The sequence below is a fragment of the Scyliorhinus torazame genome, chromosome 3, assembly GCF_047496885.1.
Source record: "Scyliorhinus torazame isolate Kashiwa2021f chromosome 3, sScyTor2.1, whole genome shotgun sequence".
Taxonomy (NCBI): Eukaryota; Metazoa; Chordata; class Chondrichthyes; order Carcharhiniformes; family Scyliorhinidae; genus Scyliorhinus; species Scyliorhinus torazame.
Window position 1 is genome coordinate 151,298,749 of NC_092709.1, and position 22,949 is coordinate 151,321,697.

The window sequence follows — 22,949 nt, forward strand, 5'->3', positions numbered from 1 at the left end:
GCAACAGCCTTACAGAATTCCTACCCCTGTGGAAAGCAAGAGGATTTGTTTCCGCAGATGGAAAACCCCTCCCCTCAACCCCATTGCTCAGTCACATCTTAGAGAGAGCACAGAACAGGACTTTTGGAATAGTCAAAGTTCGAAGTCACCATCGTTCCTCACCCCCTGGAAATGTGAAAGCCGACGCACTGGCTAAAGCAGGTTCCAGACACGGATATTTTTGGACACCCCGCGAAAGCGCACCAGTGAATGCAGTTCAGGTCTCGCAGACTAATATCGAGGATTTAGTGCAGGCCCAGAAGCAGGACAGCAATCTCAGGGAGATTTTGAAAGGAAACTATCCAGCACCCTATGAGAGGTTTAAAAATGCTCTGACCACACATGACGGTGTGGTGTTAAAAGACACACTTTATGTGGTTCCTGAACAGGACAGGAATCAACTGATTTGTTTATTCCATGACAGTCATGGACATCAGGGAATTGATCCCACTACAGCCCACCTCAGGCAGCTCTTCTGGTGGCCGAGTTTAAAGGATGATGTAAATCACTACATTGAGAATTGCCTTATCTGTGCCCAGAACAACCCGGACAGGTACGCAAAAAAGGCTCAGCTCAGTCACACCCGACCCGTTAATGGCCCCTGGACTAACCTCCAGATTAATTATATAGGACCATTGCCCCCTTGCAGGAATGGTTATAAATATGTACTCGTGGTGAGAGGCACGTTTACAAAATGGGTGGAAGCATTCCCATCCAGAACAAACACGGCAAAGACCACAGCCAAAATTTTAACCCACCACATCTTTATGAGATAGGGACTCCCCCGCAGCATTGAATCCGACCAAGGTTCCCATTTTACGGGACGTGTCATGAAGAACGTCCTCACGATATTTGGCATTACCCAAAAATTCCACATTGCATACCACCCCCAGTCGAGTGGTATCGTGGAGCGCATGAATCGGACCCTAAAACCAACCCTCAGAAAAATGGTCCAGCAAAACAACACCACTTGGGACTCAGTCCTCCCTTTTGCGCTGATGTTTTTGCAAAACACGGTTTCCACATCCACAGGTTACACCCCAAACACCCTCATGACCGGACGCCCCATGAAAGGCCCAGAATTTTTATTAGGCTTAGACTTGACCAGCCCCGAAGTGACGGCCCTCACACACAAGAACGCAGTCAAACAATTAGTGGAGAATGTTAAAACGGCTCAGCTAGCAGCCACAGTGAAATTGGGCACAAGAAAGAAACAGAGCAAGGCCTGCATTCGACTGAGTTCAGTGTAGGACAGCAAGTCATGCTCTCCGTATACAACCCCAGCACATTCCTGTCACCAAAGTATTCGGGTCCGTACTCCATTGCGGACAAAGCCCTTCCATCTACAAAATAAAGTACCCCAATGGAAAGACTGCGTGGTTCCATAGCGACCAGCTGAAGGCATATGGAACACAGTCGAACCACGCACATCACGTCATGCTCGACGCAGCAGACCACGCCCTGCTCACAGCCAACGTAACCCTACCCTCCCCCAACACGTCCAGCCCAGCCACGGACTCAACCCCGACTCCACCCCTGAAATATACACTCCGCCCCGGAATGCCCACAGACAGCAGCAGCAGTGACAGCGACTGGGACTCTGACAATAGCCACAGCACGCCTCCCTACTATCCCCATGCAACAGGACCCTCACCCACCAAATCTGAGCACGATTCGAGTGATCCCTTCATGATCACTTTCCTAAACAAACCCCACCACCGACCACCAATGACGACCCCGATTCCGTCCCCACAGAACTAGACACCACCGATTGGCACACAGATCATTCGTACAGACTCGTCCGGAACGACGAGAGCGATCCCAGATCACACCAGGGCCCTATCAGCCCTGATACACTCGAGAGTTTGGCATCCGGGAGAAGATGACGACTTTCAGTCTGACTCCCAAAACGTGAACCCCTTTGCGACCCTGTTCGCAACCAATAACTGAGGTGTCCAGATGATGTTTTAAAAGGAACCACTTGGGCGAAACGGTGTCCTTTCTGATGGAACCTGCAGCATGTTTGATGTTGTTTGTTCTTGTACTGTTAAATGTTGTATGTTAGGCCGGAAAAAAAATTTCTCCACAGCCCCACGCTCTTTCAGCCAAAACCTCTGAGAACTTGTCCGCAGAGACTTGTTAATGTCCCAGACGCCAGTTCAGCGGAACTCATCTGTCAACAGATACACAGAACCCCGTTCGTAACTGCCCTTCTGGTTCGAAGGTAGAACCAATAGGGCAACCCCCCATGATGACTACATTTCTTGCCCGTTCTTGTCGGTTGCTCAGGCAGTGGAGAAACGGCATTGGGACCCGCCCTGCCTGGGAACCCCCCCTCTGGTCAGCTACGCTCGGGTAGGGCACACACGGCATTGTTCGCCGTCCTACCCGGGGACTCCATCCAAATCGTACCCGTCGCGGCCCATACGCACCTCATTTCGGCAAGTTTTGTTCAAAAAGTTTTGTTTTGTTTTCAGGTAACCCTTAGGTTGCCAACCCCCTGCTATTTACATCCTCAAACATTTGGTTGGTAAACCGCACAGTCTGCGAGACGGCTCGCACTGGTTCAGTATTTGTAAGTGTGTCTTGTCCTGAAATTCAGTTTTTGAAAAAAAAAATGAGGGAGTCACACATAGGGACTAATTATAAAGGGAGTAATTGGCACTAAAGGACAGACAGGCTATCATACGAGATATTAAACCAAGATAGTAACAGACACTATGCTTGATCTCACAGAACTCCAGAACCAAAGAGAAGTGTGGAAGAAGAAGAACCATGAGGACATCCCCTGCGTGGCTCATAACCCGAATGGACATTTGGTTGCACGCGAATGCGAACCCCCTGACCTCAACTCCCCCAGCCATTAATGATTCACTCCCCCACAGTACCCAGAGCCCAGTCACAAGCGACACCACACCATCTTGGTGTGACAGGTTTATAACCTGGTACTCCCTGTCCTACGTGATAGAATCCCTATTGGTATTGGCGATACTCTGCTGCATTGTGCAGACTATTCGTCTGAGAAAATGGAGAAGGAGAGCCTACCGCGTTCACACCCCGGTATATAGAATAAGATCCACTATTTTCGGATAACGCCAGACCCCTGACCCCCGCGATCTATAATAAAGAGCATTTGTTTGCGATTTGTTGTAAATAAAGAATGTTCATGAGCAATTGTACAATCCTGAGCTTGACTGCCAAGCCAGAAAATGTGTATAAAACTGCTATGATTTTGTTTGTATGGTTTAGGAAGTTAGTGTGATGAAATGTTTGAGTGAGTGTAGTATATTAAGGATAGTTAGAGGTTCCGATTTTCTCGTTTTGTAATGCATGTCCCTGTTTGACATAGCGCCCCTCAGAATTGTCAGTTAAACTTTTTTTGTATAGTTATGGTCAGTGTAGATGCCATAGAAGAGTACTCGACGGGTCAGGGAATGAAAACCAACACAGTTATGTGATCCTTCATGCTTCGCGTTAGGATCACAAGGAGGGAGTCTAGCCACCTGGGTTGGCCAACTCCCAATGTAAAATGGAGATCAGCAAAGGATGCAGGGAAATTCAGCCAACACAGGCAGAAACCAGCAGGTGCAAGTTTACTGTGTAGTAAACTCTGCAAAAGCTCAGACAGCATCGATACAAGCAGCCATCTGCATAATAATGTAGCAGCCATCTAATAAGCGATCCCCGGGAACAATCACAACATTTGGGACAAACAAAGCTAAGCCAGACTCCGGCGCCAGCAGGAGCCAACACAAAAGAGGTTAACGGACACCTCAAGACCGCCCATCGATCAGGGAACCGCTGCAGTATTGGAGAAATCGAACCAAGCGATTGGAACAAAGTCCATTCACTTGGAACCAGGCACAGGGTCCGCCCCGAAAGGCGGGAAGCCCCTGGGGACTATAAAGTTAAGCCCCCAAGTCCAAATCGTTCTTCTTGACCGGGTCACTCAGCAACGCGAACCGACCTTGACCGTGACCGGTTCAACTGCCGCTGATATCCAGTAAGTCTTAAGTCAACGCTCGCTACGAGATAGGCGCTCCTAGCTACCAATCCGTACCAACTTCGAATCCCGCAGACTCAGAACCCGAACGAAAGGCTATTTGTTCCCCTGATCTGGTGGGCCAGTCCGAAGCCAAGTATAGGCCTATTAGTCGTAGAAGTAGCTTAGACGTAGAATTTGTGCATGAGTAGCGCTTACTGTGTATAATAAATGTGCTTTGATTTGAATCTTACTAATCGGTGTATTGAGTTATTGATCATTACTTGGACTTGAACCTCGTGGCGGTATCATAAAGATACCTGGCGACTCGAGAGCAAAGGTTATAAAACAGAGCCAATTGAACCAACCAAAAGTTAGCTACAAACATTGTCGCTCATTTCCGTGAGCGGTATCCCGTGCCTGGCGAACGTTTCTTTGCAGGCTTTGATGACCGCCTTCGATGCGAGGTCGGACAGTTTCACCACTTCTGGGTAACTGGAGAAGTAGTCGACCAGGAGTACGTAGTCACGCCCCTTGGTGTCAAAAAGGTCTACACCTACTTGGACCACGGAGAGGTCACTATCTCGTGCCATTGCAGTGTTTCCTTGGGTTGAGCTGGTTGAAACTTCTGACAGGTGGGGCAGTTGAGGACCGTGTTGTCAATATCCTGGTTAATGCCCGGCCAGTAAAACGCCTCCCGAGTTCTGCGTCGGCATTTCTCAATTCCAAGATGACCCTCATGGAGTTGACCCAGCACCATAGGCTGCATGCTTTGAGGAATAACGATCCTGTCGAGTTTCAGAAGGATTCCCTCCACAACCGTCAGCTCGTCTTTAACATTAAAGAATTGGGGACATTGTGCCTTCTGCCAGCCATGGATAAGGTGCTGCATCACACGCTGCAGTAAAGGCTCCTTGGCCGTTTCCTCATGGATTTGGACCACCCATTCGTCAGAGGCTGGGAGGTTGGTGGCACACAATTGCACTTGCTCTTCTATGTGGCAGATGAAGTCACCTTGTTCACACAGTGTGGTGATGGACCGGGATAGGGCATCTGCAATGATCAGCTCTTTGCCTGGCGTGTAGACAAGTTTGAAGCCATAGCGGCGGAGTCGAAGAAGAATTCGCTGTAACCGAGGTGTCATGTCATTTAAATCCTTCTGGATTATGTGGACTAGAGGCCTGTGGTCTGTTTCCACCGTGAATTTCGACAATAAACGTAGTCCTGAAACTTGACTATTCCTGTCAGGAGACCCATACACTCCTTTTCGATCTGGGCACACCGTTGCTCAGTGGGCATCATGGCCCTGGAGGCATATGCCACTGGAGCCCAGGACGAGGAGTCATCTCGCTGGAGGAGCACCGCCCCAATGCTGCCCTGGCTTCCATCAGTTGATATCTTGGTTTCCTTGGTTGGTTCGAAGAACACTAGAATTCGTGCTGTGGTGCCTTCAGCTCATACTATTCAGCTCATACTATTCCGCTTCATGTGTGGGCAGCCACTGGAATTCCGTTGACTTCTTGACGAGATGGCGGAGGGCCGTGGTGTGGGATGCCATATTGAGAATGAATTTTCCGAGAAAGTTGACCATCTCGAGGAAACAGAGGACCGCCTTCTGGTCCTCCGGGGTCTTCATGGCATTGATCCCCAAGACCTTGTCGGTGTCTGGCCGCACACCCTGCCGCGAGATGTGGTCGTCCAGAAAATTTATATCAGATTGACCAAATGAGCACTTGGCCCTGTTGAGCTGAAGACCATGTTCATGAATTCATTGGAGGACCTGCTTGAGGCGAGCGATGTGTTCCTGGGGCGTTGTGGGCCAAATGATCGTACTCCCTCGATGCCCTCCATCATCTGCTCCATGATGCGATGAAACACTTCGGAGGCAGATATGATACCGAAAGGCATGCGGTTGTAACAGTAGCGGCCGAACGGGGTGTTGAACGTGCACAGCTTGCGACTGGACGTGTCCAGTTGTATTTGCCAAAAACCCCGGGAGGCGTCCAGCTTAGTGAAGAATTTGGCATGAGCCATCTCACTGGTTAACTCTTCACGCTTTGGGATCGGGTAGTGCTCCCGCATGATGTTGCGATTTAGATCCTTGGGATCAATGCAAATGCGGAGCTCCCCTGATGGCTTCTTTACGCAGACCATGGAGCTGACCCAGTCTGTTGGCTCTGTGACCTTCGAGATGATGCCCTGGTCTTGGAGGTCCTGGAGTTGCTTTTTTTAGACGATCCTTGAGGGGCGCCGGCATGAATTACAGGGATGGCATTCGGCTTGAGCAGTATTTCGTATTGGTACGGGAGCGTGCCCATTCCATCAAATACACTGTGGTACTGCGTGATAATGTCGTCTATGTCGGCTTGCAAATTTCCATCGGGCGAGGCCATCGCTGGTGACGATGACATGGTGTGGATTCGCTGAACCAGCTTCAGGAGCTTGCAGACGCGAGCACCGAGCAGGGACGCCATGTCAGCCCCGACGATTTCAAATCGTAACGTTGCCTTGATCGCCTTGTTAGATACCCCTAGTTGACATGAACCACTGGCAGCTGTGGCATTGCCATTGTAGTCAAGGAGCTGGCAGGCGGGTGGAAGAATGCTTGGTCGGGCCCGGATGGTGTCAAGGTCGGATTGCGAGTTGAGGTTCGCAGACGTGCCGGTGTCCAGTTTAAATCGGATACGAGCCTTGTTAACTGTGAGGACAGCACACCACTCATCGTCGGGATCCACACTGAGGATTGAGAGGCGTTGCGCAGGTGTGGTGGAGGCCAGCATATGTGTGGTTATGATGTCCACCCGATATGGAGACTTGAGGCAGTCAGCATCAGGGTCCGTTGGGCTGTCGGGGTCAGAATCTGGCATGCCTTGTTGTATTGAGCGGATACTTATGCGCCGCAGCTGGAATCGCTGACTGCTGAGCGGTGGAGCGGATCTGCAGAGGGCTGCGTAGTGGCCAGGCTTGCCACACTGGAGACATCGGCGTCCTTTTGCCAGACAGTGCCGCTTTCAGTGGGCGGAGCCACAATTCGGACACGTAATGACACTGACGTCAGCGCGATCCGTGCGCCATCGCGCATGCGCAGTGTGGTCGGTCGACGAATGCACCTGCGCAGTCGGGTTTTCGGTCTCGTCGTCCGCTCGGTCGTGGCGCTCATGCGCAGGGATCCGAGAAAAGCGCGCGAAACGGTCACTCTCCTCGATGCTCAGGTCCTGCATCTGTGCAATGGCCTGCACCCTTTCTGCCTCGTGGGAAGCCAGCTTTGCTGTTACTGCCGCCCTGATGTGGGAGTAATGATGCTTGGCATGCTCATGGACAACGCATGTCTCGATAGCGACAGAGAGGGTCAACTGTTTGATTTTAAGGAGCTGCTGCCGCAGGGAGTCGGAGTGGACCCCGAAAACGATCTGATCCCGGATCATGGAATCAGCCATCGAGTCATAGTTACATAGCGCTAGGATGCGGAGATGGGTCAAGAAGGACTGAAAAGGTTTGTCCTTACCCTGAAGCCTCTGCTGGAAGATGTACCGTTCAAAGCTCTCATTCACCTCAATGGCGCAATGGCTGTCGAACTTCAGCAGGACGGTTTTGAATTTTGTTTTGTGTTCGCCGTCGGCGAACGTAAGCAAATTGTAGATATGGATGGCATGGTCCCTCGCAGTGGAGAGAAATAGCGTGATCTTCCTGGCATCCGATGCTGCCTCGAGGTCGGAGACCTCGATGTACAAGAGGAACTTTTGCTTGAAGATTTTCCAGTTGGCACCGAGGTTGCCTGGGATGCGGAGTTGCGGAGAAGGCTGGATGTTTTCCATTTCGCTGGATGGCTGCCTGCTGGTCGATGCGGATTCACTCGAGGTAGGTCCGTCAAGATCAATATCACTGGTACCATGATGTGTTAGGCAGGTTGGTTCGATGTGGACTGCACTCGATGCAGGGAAGTTAGAAACAGACGTCTAACACTGGAGAAGATCCAACACTGTTTTATTCAACTAGATGAACTGCTGTACATATTCAGCTGTAGATCGACACTGTACTGATCTGACTAGTGACCTTGTAGTAGCCTGACCAGACTTACGAGCGACCGCATGGTGTTTGTGCTTGCTCGCTCCTGTACTCTGTCTCAGTGGCTGGGTTCCGAGGGAGCGGGAAACCTAGTGCCCTCTGGCTTTATAGTGGTAGTGTCCTGTCTGGTGATTGGCTGTGCTGTGTTGTATGCTTACTGGTCATCCTATGTGTCAATCACTGCCTGTCTGCATCTCATTATATACATGAGTGGATATTATGACATGTTGATAAACCTATATAGAGGCCGATAATATTTCTTCATTTGTATATTAAGCCTTGTGGGTAACAAAAACAAAGCGGACTAAAACAAACAGCTAGAATATTACTCCTGTGGTCAGAAGAACATTTAAGATTGTTTACCAGCTAGCAACTTTGGTTGAGGAAGGTGATTGTTTGCGCGCCAGGCATGCTCTGCAAAGCGCTCGAAGGATGATAGTATTACTACTGTAGTAGCACAGTAATATAGATTGTGCAGTTCAGCTAAAGCATGAAAAAGTAATTAGGCTCATAAGTGCTCGTTCCACTTTTCTCTGGGCTCATCTCCATGTATTTCTTCTCCCTGCACCAGCTGAGTAAGGCAAAAAACAGAAACCTGTGTCCAACTTAGGAAACTTGTCTCTAAAAGTACTTCAAATCCTAAAAAGCAATCAGACAAGTCCCAAGAGATGCCAAACGTGTTTGAAAAATCCATCTCCTTTTTCTTCTGCTGTAGTCATATTGCTTTTCAAAAAGATATGGCAGATGCCTCCTTGAAGGGGTGCAGAGCCACTCCTCACTGCTACCTGTGGAATCTAGCTCCACAGGCCCATTAAACTCAGAAAAAAAGTGAACATTTTGAACCTCACTCCCTGCTTTCCTGGTGTAAATGAGTGGCCCCTTGTTCCTTCCGACCCCATTACTTTGCACAACTTATTTTCATGCTGTGATGCCTTTAACCGTAACTATACAGTTGCTTAACAGCTCCAGGCCCATGTTCAATTCCCGGCTTGGGTCACTCTCTGTGCTAAGTCTGCACATTCTCCCCGTTTCTGACTGAGTTTCCTCCGGGTGCTCCGGTTTACTCCCGCAGTCCAAAGATGTGCAGGTTAGGTGGCTTGGCCATGTTAAATAGCCCTTAGTGTCCAGAAAGGTTAGATGGGGTTACTGGGTCATGGGGAGAGGGTGGAGGTGTGGGCTTAAGTAGGGTGATCTTTCCTTGGGCCGATGCAGACTCGATGGGCCGAATGGTCCCCTTCTGCACTGTAAATTCTATGACCTTTCCACCGGCTGGAGCCAGTGGCTACCCCAACTTAGCCATTCTGGACCTCCTCACTCTGATTTAATGTCAATCAGAAACTAATCTGGTTGATCAAAGGTTCTTTAGCATCTTTAGGGTAGATATTCAGGTTGTCACTGCCGGTACTGTAGTAGGCCCAGGTTGTAGATCATCACTGGAGCCTTGAAGGAATGGTAGGTGAGGCAGGAGATCATGGTGTCGGGTGGAGGCAGTCTGGGGCTTCACTCATGTGCAGCCTTTGCCACTGACAGGTCTCTCCATTGGAGACCCCCCCCTCCACCAGGCACAAGGTTTAATAGCAGCGGCAGAGTGATGAGGCCCTAAGTGGCCATTTGATGGCCTCAAATAACTTCTGGGCAGGAAGGCCGTCGTTGACCTTTCTCACCCCGAACTATATCGTGGGAGTCAGGAGGGCATCCTTGTGGAAATTCCCGTCCCAAATGAGGCTCAGCAGTGATGTGCACCTTGGTCAAGCAGCCTTGTGAACACTCAGCGCTGAGCTTCAAAATGGGAAGATCATCAATTTACTTGTGATACAGTGAAGCATGATGAATTTGCAAGTATAACCCATCACCGCTTAGTCCATGTATAGTCCATACAATCTTTGATAAACCTGGAGTAAAAATTATTTTTGGGGGTGAAACATAAAAGTATAATTTTCCTTTTTACATTTGTCTAAGCCAAAATGAACCTCTTATTAAATTGCTAAATTGGCTGATATCAATTAAATAAAATTAATATAAACATTACTTGTACCAATGTGAAAAATGTGAAACTGAAATATTTTCAGTTAACATAGGCTATTAACCTAATTTGCGTTCATGTATATTCAATAATTAAAACAATACCAACTTCTGTAAATCTCTTGTATTTTTATAAGCAGATGTACAGTCAAAAAGAGCAGTAAAACATTTTTATTCCAAGATATTCACATACAAATAAAACCTGGATAAAATTTACAACGTTCAAGAACAACTATATCCCAGTTACATCAGCCCAACAATACTTTAAGCAGCTCATATTCTACTTCATATTGCATTGAGCAGAGAGATCTGCTAGGAAAGTCTGTAATATAATTGCAACATAACTCTATCTTTATGCAATAAATGACAAAAATCATTTAAAAAATATCAGAAATGTTTTTAAACAATTGAGCCTTCATTCATATTGCAAGTATTGTGCATCTAGTTAACTACCATTGATACATCAATGAGTTATTTACAATACAGTAAGAATTATGAAGTTTGAAGAGGATTGTAGACAATTTATTTTATAATTTAATTAGTGTGCCTTTGTGAGCTGAACTTACCTAGTACCCTGGTTGGAATATTAGTGAGGAAGATCATAGTAAAGTTATGCAATGTGCATTTCTCATTGCTGTATGAAACCATAAAACATGCACAGTATTTATAAAACATGGAGTTGACCCGGTGTATGGTGCTTTGATGAACTACAATTGGAAATGCTTCAAAAGTACTACCAATGATGGAGATATATTGGACTGCTTTCACAGAATGCAAGGATACAATTTATATAGATTGTGAATGATAAAAAGATAAAAACAGTCGGTACTGGAAAAACTCAGCAGGTCTGGCAGCATTCCATAGAATTTACAGTGCTGAAGGAGGCCATTCGGCCCATCGAGTCTGCACCGGCTCTTGGAACGAGCACCCTACCCAAGGTCAACACCTTCACCCTATCCCCATAACCCAGTGACCCCACCCAACATTAAGGGCAATTGTGGTTACTAAGGGCAATTTATCATGGCCAATCCACCTAACCCGCACATCTTTGGACTGTGGGAGGAAACCGGAGCACCCAGAGGAAACCCACGCACACATGGGGAGGATGTGCAGACTCCGCACAGACAGTGACCCAAGCTGGAATCGAACCTGGGACCCTGGAGCTGTGAAGCAATTGTGCTATCCACAATGCTACCGTACTGCCCCCTACTTTGCAGCATCTGCAAAGACAAACAGTGTTGACATTTCAAGTCTAATATGACGTTTCTTCAGATGAAGATCAATATAAACTCTCAGTAACAGATAAGTTCCATTATCAGTGGAAGGGAGAGTGGGAAAGGAAACAAAAATACAAACAGTACTGACTTAGAAAATTACAGGCATCTGCTCTAATATCTATATTAACGTAAAGTAGGGAAAATTATTCTAATAGGTTACATTCTAAGACTTCCCTTTGAAATTCCATTCTAAATGACCACAGCTCTTTCAGAAGAACTCAAAGTCAATGAAGACCTCGCTTACTGAACACCACCGTTAGCAGACGATGGTAATTCATACACAAAACTGAAAACATATTTTCTTTGGCCCTGCTGGACTGCTCCATCTCACTAGGGCAGGGTATATAAGCTAATGCTCGCCCCAGGAAAGCAAATTGTCTGCCCCTAGGATTCAGTGCGGGATCTTGGCCTAGGGTAAGACGAGTGAAAGTTCTGATCTGTCACATTTACCCCAGCAGATGCAATTTCAAGACCATAGCATTAGGCTAGGAAAGAAAGGAGTGTTGGGAAGAGACCCTGTTCTTGAATCCTGCTTCTAAAATATATTAATTAACCTAAATGTGTTTTCCAAAAATAAAACCAATATTAACAGGCTGCATATGAAGATTTGCAGAAAGATGGAGAAATGAAATTTAACACTAACAAATATATAGTGCGCACTGGTTAAGTAAAGGTGGTTTTTAAGTATACTATGTGCTCATTTGCATGGGGTTCATTTCTCAACTGCTGAAATTTAAATGTTTAGACATTCAGATGGCAACTTTCACGCACTGTAAACATTTAACATGAAGATGATTTAGAAATGCCCCAAGAATTGAAATTATACACACAGTGAGACTGCTTCCTTCAGGAGCTCTAACACTTAATTAGACCAAGATGCCAGCTTTAGTGTGAAACCTCAGCATCGCAGTTCGGCAAAACCTGCCATATAAATGGATTCTTAGAAAAAGACCTTGCAACGAAAGTGGTCATCACTTTTAAAGGTTAGATTACAAACATTTTTTAAATGTTAATATAATGCAAAGACACACTGACAGAACAGTAGAGTACAGGTCTATAAGTAATTACCTTAGGACTTTATAATGTACGGTCTCAGATCACACTTTAATGTTGCAGTTAATTCTGGTCATGCCACAAAATGTCTATGTCGAAAGCAGACAGGCAGATAGATACACACACACACAAACATACAGGTGAGGATGCAAAGGTCAGCAACATGCTTGATTCCCAAGTGTAAAAGGAAAGGGCTATAAAGAAAAACTTAAATCAAAACTCTGGAAAGAAAATGATTAAGGAGAACCCCATACAGGTACCTAAAATATTAAACGGCATAGGTAAACTATGCAAGGAATTTGACTTGAGGCTATGAGAATATTAAATTCAAATTGCTAAAAGCAAATTTAATCACCTTACCAAAAGAGTGACAAATGTATGGAATAATCAGTCAGGCAAATAGTAAAGCCGAAAATATTCAGGGCATTCAAGAAGCATTTGGATGATGTAGGAGAGTAAATGTACAAGAGAGCTGCGCTTCAATGAGCCAAATTAATTTTCATGAGCGTGACTCTTTTTCTTAAGTAGATTTTAAGTAAGATTCAGGTCCTCAGAGCAATCTGCTGCACAGCCCACATTTTTTGTTAAACAAAATTACAATTAAAGTTGCTTGTTTTTCCAGATCAATACAACGTTGCCTTTTGTTATTTTAAGTGAACTTGCCGTTTCTGTCAATGCTGAATTACATTTAAACACACTGCTCTATAAATTAGACTTTTGATAGTTGTGAAGTACATATCTGATTCAGTTGCACCATCATTTTAAACAAAATGGTGAATATCCTCTCATAACTCAATTCTGAAAATCATACTCAAATGTGTGGTCCAACCTCTTGGATCTCTGCAGTCGACAGTGGCTGCCTTGTTTCTCAGCATACGGTAATGCAGTCAGTCCGTGAAGTCTTTTACTGTGTTGCTGAGATGGTTGCTGTCAAAACGAAGTTCCTGAGAAAGAATGGGCCTGTGTGAACGAAGCAGGATTGCCAAATGTACTAATATGGGGATGTGACGGGATCACTGAACTGCACACATTGAACTTCTCGGAGGGTTCACAGTTCTCACCACAGGCTCCTGGCTGTAATTCACAATATCTGCCTTCACTACACGCTGTCAGAAAATAAGAAGTAGAGATGTTATGGATCATTCTGCAAATTCAGCATAAAATACAAGTCAAAATAGATTTATTCGAGAGGGGATAAGTATGCTAATACAAGTCCAGTAAAACGTTCAATTACATATGAAGTAGATAATGTATTATTGCATTGCTGAGCATTGAGGCAATAAAGCAGAATTAGCTTAATACCCTATAAAAATAAATGTACAAGCTTTAATAAACTGTCTCTTACTATGCGTGAGTTAAGTTTCAACAAACAAATGACTGAAGGGGATCTACTATAATATGACAACCACATGTTAGGGTTTTTTATTTCTTTAAAGGCACAATACTGATGCAAGAATTGCTATACAGAATGGGGGTGAATATGCATGAAATTATAAAATCAATATTTAATATTTCAAATAACTGTCTAAATGAGCTACATTTTTGCCCTTCATTTTATGAAAATTTGCTAAAAAGAAACTGATGGGTTCAAGTTTCTGTTGCAGTACCTGAATTATTGTATGGCACATACTTTACTCCGGCATGGTGCAGAGCTCCGTGATAGATTCGCATCATGTGGGTAATTTACCAACTCGGCCCTGACAATATGCTGCCAACAAAAAGATACCAGGACAACAAAAGAGTGAGGAAATAGAGGGAAAAAATGAAAGGAGAATGAAGACAGAGTTGAAATGTTTCACATTTTAAACGAGTAATGACGAAAGTGAACTTAAAATATAGCAAAGTAAAAAAAAACCCACAGATTTCTCAATTTACTTTATTTTAACACCACCAGCAACCCATTCTTCAAATAAATTATCAATGTTAAAATAATGTCGATCAGTATAATGTCGATCCGTAAATTCAAGCAATGAGGAAAACGTACAGAGCAGGACAGGAGGTAAATTAAGCCAAAGGACATAGCTTTCCTTTGTAGAATAAAGATCAAATTTAACCCTATATCTACAAACAAAGTCGAATTGCAATAGTTTATAAAGTATTAAAAAGCACATAGCTAAAGAGCGGTATAAAATTTTTAAAGAAGTTTTAAAAAGTGATATCTGGATGGAAAAAAAACATTAATTATGCACAGAAAATGTTTGAACATAAAGTATAGAGAATAACTGTACTCGACTAGACCAAGGAAAAGTAACATATTGCAGGTTTGCCTCCAGAGTTAATCCTTTAAAAAATGACATTGGTGGGATTCCCATCCCTGCCTTCTGGGCTTCACTGGGATGAGATTGAAGGAAACCTCAGACAGCTTTCAGTTAAGTGATCAAAATATTCAAGTAACGCCTTGATCCCGGGTGAGCTCACTTAAGTAGGTTTAAATCCTACTTAAGCGAGTGCAGTTTGGTCACGCCTATTGTGGGTAGAATCCCGATCTCGACACCTTGTGAGATCTGCGTAGATCTCCTGTGGGAGGCTTCACCTGGCAGGCATCTACCAGCCGCGCCACACTCTTGTTCGACCGTGATGCCGCTGGTAGATCAGGCCCCATCACATTTCACCAGCCTCTCTAACTTTACATAATGGAATACTACTCACTTCACCATTAATTCCACATATTACCACCTTTTCTGGCTATGCTCCTTCTGATCTACATATCTCCTTATCTCTTGCCATTAAATATTGACTTGCTCTTGTATCCCTTAAGATTTTAACCTCCTTACCTACTCCGCCTTGTACATGAGTAAACCTTACCCTCAAAAATGAAATCTTAAAAAAATTTGACACCTGTTTGTCAACCAACCTCTGAACAGACTATACACACTTTTGCACCTCTTTAGCTGTAACCATGGTTTCCTGTGCCACTATAATAAACCCCACTGGCTTATCCTGTTTTAAAGAGCCTGTATTCCCAGTACTTTTCTTAAGCAACCGACACTGAGACTTTGCATGTCCAACTTTATGACAATGAAAACATCAGAGTTTTCTTATCTCTCTTTCACTCTCATGTTTCTTTTTTAACTGGAGGCAAAATCTCCTTTGCCTTGACCACCTGTGGATTTTATATTATCACAGTTTCTATCCTTCACAGACTGAAAATGTTAAAAACCAAACCTTGATTGATGAACATATTCAAAATCACCTGCCATTTTGCAGCCTGTCTTACAGTCTTAATCCTTTGTTCTTCCACAAGAGTTCTCACTACTGCGGAAGTGAATCTTTAAATTCCTCCAGAATAATAATTTTCCCAAGAGCTTCATATGTTTGGTCCATTTTTAATGCTCTTATTCACATTGCAAAATTATTTTGCTTGATTCTTTCAAATTCTACATAGGCTGGACCGGTTTCTTTCCTTAGATTCTAAACTTCAGTCTATAGACTTCTGGCACTAGTTCGTACACACTTAAAATGGCTTTTCTCACCTCATCATAATCCTTCGATACCTCCTCTGACAGTGACACAAGCACTTCAATAGCTCTACTTACTAATTTTGATTAACCCAATAATACCCACTAGGCTTTTGGCCAATTTTATTGTTTAGCTACTTTCTTAAGACATTTTTAAAAAATGCTTCTGCATCCTTCTCGTCAAACCTTGGCAATGCTTGAACATATTTAAACTTATCCCCACTAGGATTTGGACTGGGAAGGGTTAGTCCTTCCTCTGGACTTGCCTCAGCTTCTGCCTTTCACTCCAACCTTTTAAGTTGATATTCTCTATGCCTTTTCACTTCCCTCTCCTTCAGGTCTATTTTCTGAAGTTCAAATTCTTTCTTCTGCTTCTAATTAAAGCTGTTTAATTTCTTTATCATGTTACAATTGTTTCATTTGTGATTGAATTTTAGCCAATTTCAATGATTCTTGCTACGACCCAAGCTGTGTCTCTGGCATTCCTTACAAATTTAAATTTGGAATAATCGCTTCAATTATCTCGACCTTCCTTGCCCCGACAGATAAATTCAACTGCAGCCTGCCCACCAATTCCAAAAGTTGTCTTTTAACCGCCTTTTGTAAACCAGCCCAAGTTACTTCTTCAAAACCCAAGAAATTCTTAGCCTCTGAAAGAGCTATTTGACAATCACTCCCTATTAAACTGACAGAGTAACACCACTTGAAAGCAACAGCGCCTCGCACTCGCTGTATTTAAATTCAACAATCTTAGACAAGGAATTATACTTTTTAAAAGACTCCAAAGGGCCCCTAATTGTTATGGGTCTGGACTGGAACACCAATTTTGGTTAAGATCCTGGATTTGAATTTGCATTTAGTAAAACTGTGAGGAAATGTTACTACACCACAGGCATGATAACACTGACCAGTAGACAGCTTTTATATTAATAATAATCTTTATTACTGTTACAAGTAGGCTTACATTAACAGTCAATGACGTTACTGTGAAAATTCCCTTGTCGCCACACTCCCGCATCTGTTCGGGTACAAAGAGGGAGAATTCAGAATGTCCAATTCACCTTAACAAGCAAGTCTTTTGGGACTTGTGGGAGGAAACGGAGCACCAGGAGAAAACCCACACAGACACAGGGAGAATGTGCAGACTACGCACAGACAGTGACCCAAGCGGGAATCGAACCTGGGACCCTGGCGCCGTGAAGTAACAGCGCTAACCATTGTGCTACCGTGGCACCCTATATTAAAACAAACTTTAATTTAAACACAGTATTAAGCACATTAGCAACAAAGAAATAGCTTGATAGTTAACAGTTACAACATCTTAACTTGCTTCCTGAAAACTGCCGTTACTTTCCAATTAAGCAAACCCATATATGCCACTTATGTATAAAGTTGACAAACAGGTTCTATTTGCTTTTCTTGGTGCAGAGTTCTTAGGACAGAGAAACTTTTTTTTTTAACCAAGCTGAAAATCTTCTGTTCAGTTAGGAGCCCTCGAAACAACTCCTCTGCCCAGGTAGAACTGGCCCCTCCCATTAGATACACCAGCTGCACTCAAAAGCACACAGGATTCCTTTTTCTCTTGTTACAAGATGTGACTCGAGTTGTTTGGCCAAGCTCAAACTGTCACAACATTATATTATCTACAAACAGGTAAAATGTTTTTTTAATCACAGCTCCAGCAGACATACTGACTGTAAGCATTTTTAAACTAGGCTTTTAAAGTAATTGTCTTAAATTCATCACAAATATCATTGTCCCTTTAATTAGAAACATTTATTGGAACAAAATGATTGCGTCAACCTGCTCACCGCGACCCCCCCAATAGGCAGGGAGCCAGAGATGAGATGCGAATGCCATGGCTTGGCAAAACAGCCTCAGCAGAGGCCATTTCTTCATCATTTGGATTCCCAACCTGAAAATGGTCCCGTTGTTCTGGCAGTGGCCACATCTAAACAAATTCCACCTGCTATTTCCAGCATTTTTTATTTCCGACTTAACACACCTATAATATTTTGCTTTTGAAGTAGATACCTTATTTGAAGTTTTAGGATTGAAAACCCACTTGAGCTAACTGAGATCTTGGTCCTGCTCTAGATCAAGCCGGATGAACTCCATTAGTGGCTCCATGTTCCTAAACTATTCATACCTCAGAGCGAGAGCATGATGCTAGCCACCCTCCCAAAACCTCTAGTTACCCACATCTGTGCGCCTTGCAATACTGCTATCTTTTTCCCATCCTTAAAAACTACCAAGAATATAATTGGCAGGGTATAAAACAGGCAAACAATCTGATCCTATTTGTTTCCCCGTGTGATTGTCCAGGACAGAGAGCAAGAGAATGAGAGAGTGCCCTTTGAGTTGGAATTACTTTCTTTTCCTTTCCTAATGCCAACAAATCCTTCTGCCCAAACCAACTCTTGGTTGGAGCAAAAGTAAAGCATCAATCTGGGCAAAAAAGTTCCATTGACTGCAGCTCTGAACCAAAGAAATGTTTGGACAATATTGCAGTGGGGTGTGGAATCAAACTTGAACTTTTCAAAAAATAAATTCCAAACAGCACATCAGTGACCTTTGGCTCCTTCAAGAGAGCAAGTCCTTAAGTAAATCTGAATAGTAGTTATATATTCACTAAGTAACTGAAATAAACAGAGCTTGGACTGAAATTGCAACTCTTGAGCTTTGGTTACACTGGAGAGGTGGGTGGGTTGGCTAGAATCTGTTATGGTCGTGGAAACAGAGAACTTTGATAATCAGAATAGGATTATGGAGTCAACACTGTTTAATGAAACAAAAAAATGTGTTTGACAAATCTATTCGGGTTTTTGAGATTGGTAGATAAGGGGAAAACACAAACGTAGTGTACAATTATTTTCAAAATGCATTCAAAAAGGTGCTACGGAGGATATTATACAAAATGTGTGTTGTGCATTTGGAAGTAATAGCATGAACTGAGGACTGGTTAAGGATCAGAGCAGAAGTGGTAATAAATAGTAATTTTCAGGTTGGGAATGTATAACTAGCAGGGTACTACAAGCAGCAGTGCTTGGGCCTCAGCTGTTTAAAATTTATAACAATGAGGTTGATGAGGAGAGGGAGTATAATTCATCCAAACTGCAGACAACACATAGCTGTGAAAGCAAGCTGTGGTGAGGATGCAAAAGGAAAAAGACTGGTTAAATAAGTGAGCAAGAATAGGGGGCGGGATTCTCCCTTCTGGGGACTAAATCCCCATGCCCGCCGGAGAACGGGCGGGAATCACTCCGGACTTGTTCCTAGAAAGTCCGGGGTGTTTCTCCATCTTCAAGGGGCCAGGAGAGCCCCGGCGTGCGTCCCGCAGCTCCGGCTGCCGGTGGCCCTGCAGTTACGCCCGCGCATGCGCACCGCAGCCGGCCGCCGGCGCAATATGGCAGCGCCCTACAGGGGCCAGGTACGGAGGAACATAGGCCCTCCCCGAATGAGCGCGCCCACCAATCAGTAGCCACCGATCGCAAGCCTGCCCACCGTGGAGGCCCCCTCCAGAGTCGGATCCCCCCCCTTCCCCCACCAGGACGGTCCCCGCAGCCAGAAAGCCGAGGTCCCGCCGGGTGGGACCACATGTGAACCACGCTGGCGGGAATCAGCGGGCACTCAGCCCGTCGAGCGCGGAGAATCGCCGAGGGGGCCGCTTTCAACAGCCCCGACCGGCGCCGTGTTGATCGCGCGCAACTGGCAGCGATTCTCCGGTCGCCGGAGAATCACGTGCCGGCATGGGAGCGTATTTTGGGTAATTCTCCGCCCCTGCGCTGAGTGCGATTTGGCGCGGAGGGTTGGAGAATCCCGCCCATGGTCAATGGAATATAATCTCGGTGGGAGAGGAGATGTCACTGGATTAGTAATACCAAAGCCCAGGCTAATACCTTGGGGACATGGGTTTAAATCCAACCGCAGCAGCTGGTGAAATTTAATTAAATTAATAAATCTGGAATACAAAGCTAGTCTCGGTAATGGTGACCATAACAAAGATCATCGATTGTTGCCGTCTGATCTGCTAATGTCCTTTAGAGAAGTAAATCTGCTATCCTTACCTGTTCTGGCCTACTTGTGACTCCTTGACTTTTAGCTGCCTCCTGAGATGGCCTAGCAATCCACTCAGTTCAAGGCCAATTAAGGCTGGACAGCAAATGCTGATCTTGTTGTCCCTTTAATTTGAAAAACTTCCTTTGACAAAATGGACATGTCATCCCACTCACCCACCCTGAATGATTCAGAACAAGAGTGAAGAAGTCTAACTACAATTGTACAAGGCCTTGTTGAAACCACACCTAGAATACATATATACAGTTTTGGTGTCCTTACCTACAAAAGGATATATTAGTTTTGGTGGAAATGCAATGAAGGTTCACCAGACGGATTCCTGGGATGCACGTATGACCTAGAGGACAAAATATGGACTAGGCCTATAATCCCTACAGTTTAGGAGGATGAGGGGTAATTTCATTGGAATTTATTAAATTCTTAACAGGTTTAACAGTGTAGATGCTCAATGGAGTCTGGAACTGAGTCACAATCTCAGAATAAGAGACAGCAATGAGGAAGGATTTCTTCACTCCCAAAGTGTTGTGGATATCTGAAATTCTCTACCCCAGAGACCTGCCAATGAATATATTCCAGACAGACACACAGAGATTTTTGGATACGCAGGGAATTAAGGAATATGAGGATAGTGTGGGAAGGTTGAGGTTGATCATTCGTGATCTTATTGAATGGTAGTGCAGCCATGAAAGGTCTAATCTTTGTTTTTTAATACTTTCATGAGATGTGGGCGTCACAGGCTGGGCCAGCATTTATTGCCCATCCCTAACTACCCTTGAGAGGGCAGTTAAGAGTCAACCACATTGTTGCCATATGTAGGCTAGACCAGTTAAGGACGGAAGATCTTCTTCACCAAAGGGCATTAGTGCACCAGGTGGGTTTTTACGACAATTGACAATGGTTTCATAGTCTTCATTAGTCTTTTAATTTCAGATTTTTACTGAATTCAAATTTCACCATCTGCAGTGGCGGGATTTGAACCTGGATCCCCAGAGCATTACCCTGGGTTTCTGGTTTACTAGTCCAGTGACAATACCACTATGGCATCCCCTCCTACTTCTTATTCTTATTTCTTATGTACTTGTGCATGTGGGACATACTGTGAATGCCAAAGTGCAAACCCTCCATCCTTCCTATTCAGCCCCCTACAGAGTTGCTCATAGCGGACCCAAATATATAAATCTTTTACTTTGGAAAACTCCTGGGGAATTTGGGAAGGTTTGCATGAGAAAACAGTTCCATCATCTAGGGACTGTCACAATGTGATAATGAGCGTCTTAACATCTCATTGAAACTTACAGAATACTGGGAGGCCTAGATAGAGTGAACGTGGAGAGGATGTTTCCACTAGGAGAGACGAGAACCTGACAGCACAGCCTCAGACTGAAGGGAAGATTCTTTAAAACAGAGATGAGGAGGAATTTCTTCAGCCAGAGGGTGGTGAATCTGTGGAACCCATTGCCACAGAAGGCTGTGGAGGCCATGTCAGTGAGTGCCTTTAATATAGAGATAAACAGGGCAGCACGGTGGCACAGTGGTTAACACTGCTGCCTCATGGCGCCGAGGTCCCAGGTTCAATCCCGGCTCTGGGTCACTGTCCGTGTGGAGTTTGCACATTCTCCCAGTGTTTGCGTGGGTTTCGCCTCCACAATCCAAAGATGTGTAAACTGGGTGAATTGGCCACGCTAAATTGCCCCTTAATTGGAAAAAATGAATTGGCTACTCTAAATTTATTTTAAAAAAGAAAGAAAAGAAAAAAAAAGGATATAGATAGGTTCTTGATTAATAAGAGGATCAAGGTTTATGAGAAGAAGGCTGGAGAATGGAGATGAGAATGGGGCAGCACGGTACATTGTGGATAGCACAATTGCTTCACAGCTCCAGGGTCCCAGGTTCGATTCCGGCTTGGGTCACTGTCTGTGCGGAGTCTGCACATCCTCCCCGTGTGTGCGTGGGTTTCCTCCGGGTGCTCCGGTTTCTTCCCACAGTCCAAAGATGTGCAGGTTAGGCGGATTGGCCATGATAAATTGCCCTTCGTGTCCAAAATTGCCCTTAGTGTTGGGTGGGGTTACTGGGTTATGGGGAGAGGGTGGAGGTGTTGACCTTGGGTAGGGTGCTCTTTCCAAGAGCCGGTGCAGACTCGATGGGCCGAATGGCCTCCTTCTGCACCATAAATTCTATGAAACATATCAGCCATGATTGAGTGGCAGAGCAGACTCAATGGGCCAAATGGCCTAATTCTGCTCCTATGTCTTATGGTCTTGTGGTCTAACATCAGATACTCTTTTTAAAAACTGAACAAACAGGGATGAAGATTGTCTCATAAGCCATCTGTAAAGAGTCATTTCATTGACTGATTCAAATTCAATTGTCTAACCTGTGAAGCCATAATATCTCCACCTAGATTGATTACATTTTGACAAAGTGCCAAGCGAACAAAGTCTTGTTTGACTTTCGAAAAAGCCAATAAAAATAATCACTTCTTTGAAATGGCTGAAACTAACTGACAGTTCCCACAGAGCTGAAACTCCACCTGCAAACACTGCTGTTCTCAGGCCACAATAAGAAGCTCGCTGTAGACTTGACAGTGCCCAGTTTATTCCACAGATCTTGGCATTTTTTAATACAAGTACTTCACAAGAAAAACATTAGGTTCTTGTTAAACATCAAAGGGGTCAATTTCTTCAGCGGTTCTGTGGCTGTTTTGCAAGAACAATGGAAACTTTGTTTACATTGGGAAAAGGGTTTCTGCCCAACTTCCACTTAAATTACCATGACTAGTGGGAAAAGCCCCAAGAAAACCACCCCTTCATCCATCTGCAGAAACATAGGGTTGAATCATTAAAAAAATACAGGTAGTTTGGGGCTGAACGGGTTTTCCTGCACAAAACTACATCCAAATTGCCCATTTTGGTTTTAAGTGAAGCCGGAAGGTGGAATGCCGACTAATCTAATCCAAGGAGTTGGATTGCAACTTTA

The 22,949-nt window shown here is 44.6% G+C and overlaps 1 protein-coding gene across 2 annotated transcripts in view; it reads right to left on the bottom strand.

Annotated features, from left to right (window-relative positions):
* Positions 1-10,264: 10,264 nt before the first annotated feature.
* rab28 (RAB28, member RAS oncogene family) overlaps positions 10,265-22,949 on the bottom strand; it is a 222,850-nt gene continuing 210,165 nt past the window's right edge. Inside the window, exons 7-8 of one of the 2 annotated variants that reach the window (XM_072496385.1) lie at positions 14,046-14,146; positions 10,265-13,544 (exon numbers count right to left, since the gene is read on the bottom strand). In XM_072496385.1, the coding sequence (XP_072352486.1) occupies positions 14,051-14,146 (96 nt within the window). In that variant the 3' untranslated portion in view covers positions 10,265-13,544; positions 14,046-14,050. The remainder of the gene's footprint in view (positions 13,545-14,045; positions 14,147-22,949) is intronic. The other variant, XM_072496386.1, reaches the window with a different exon arrangement.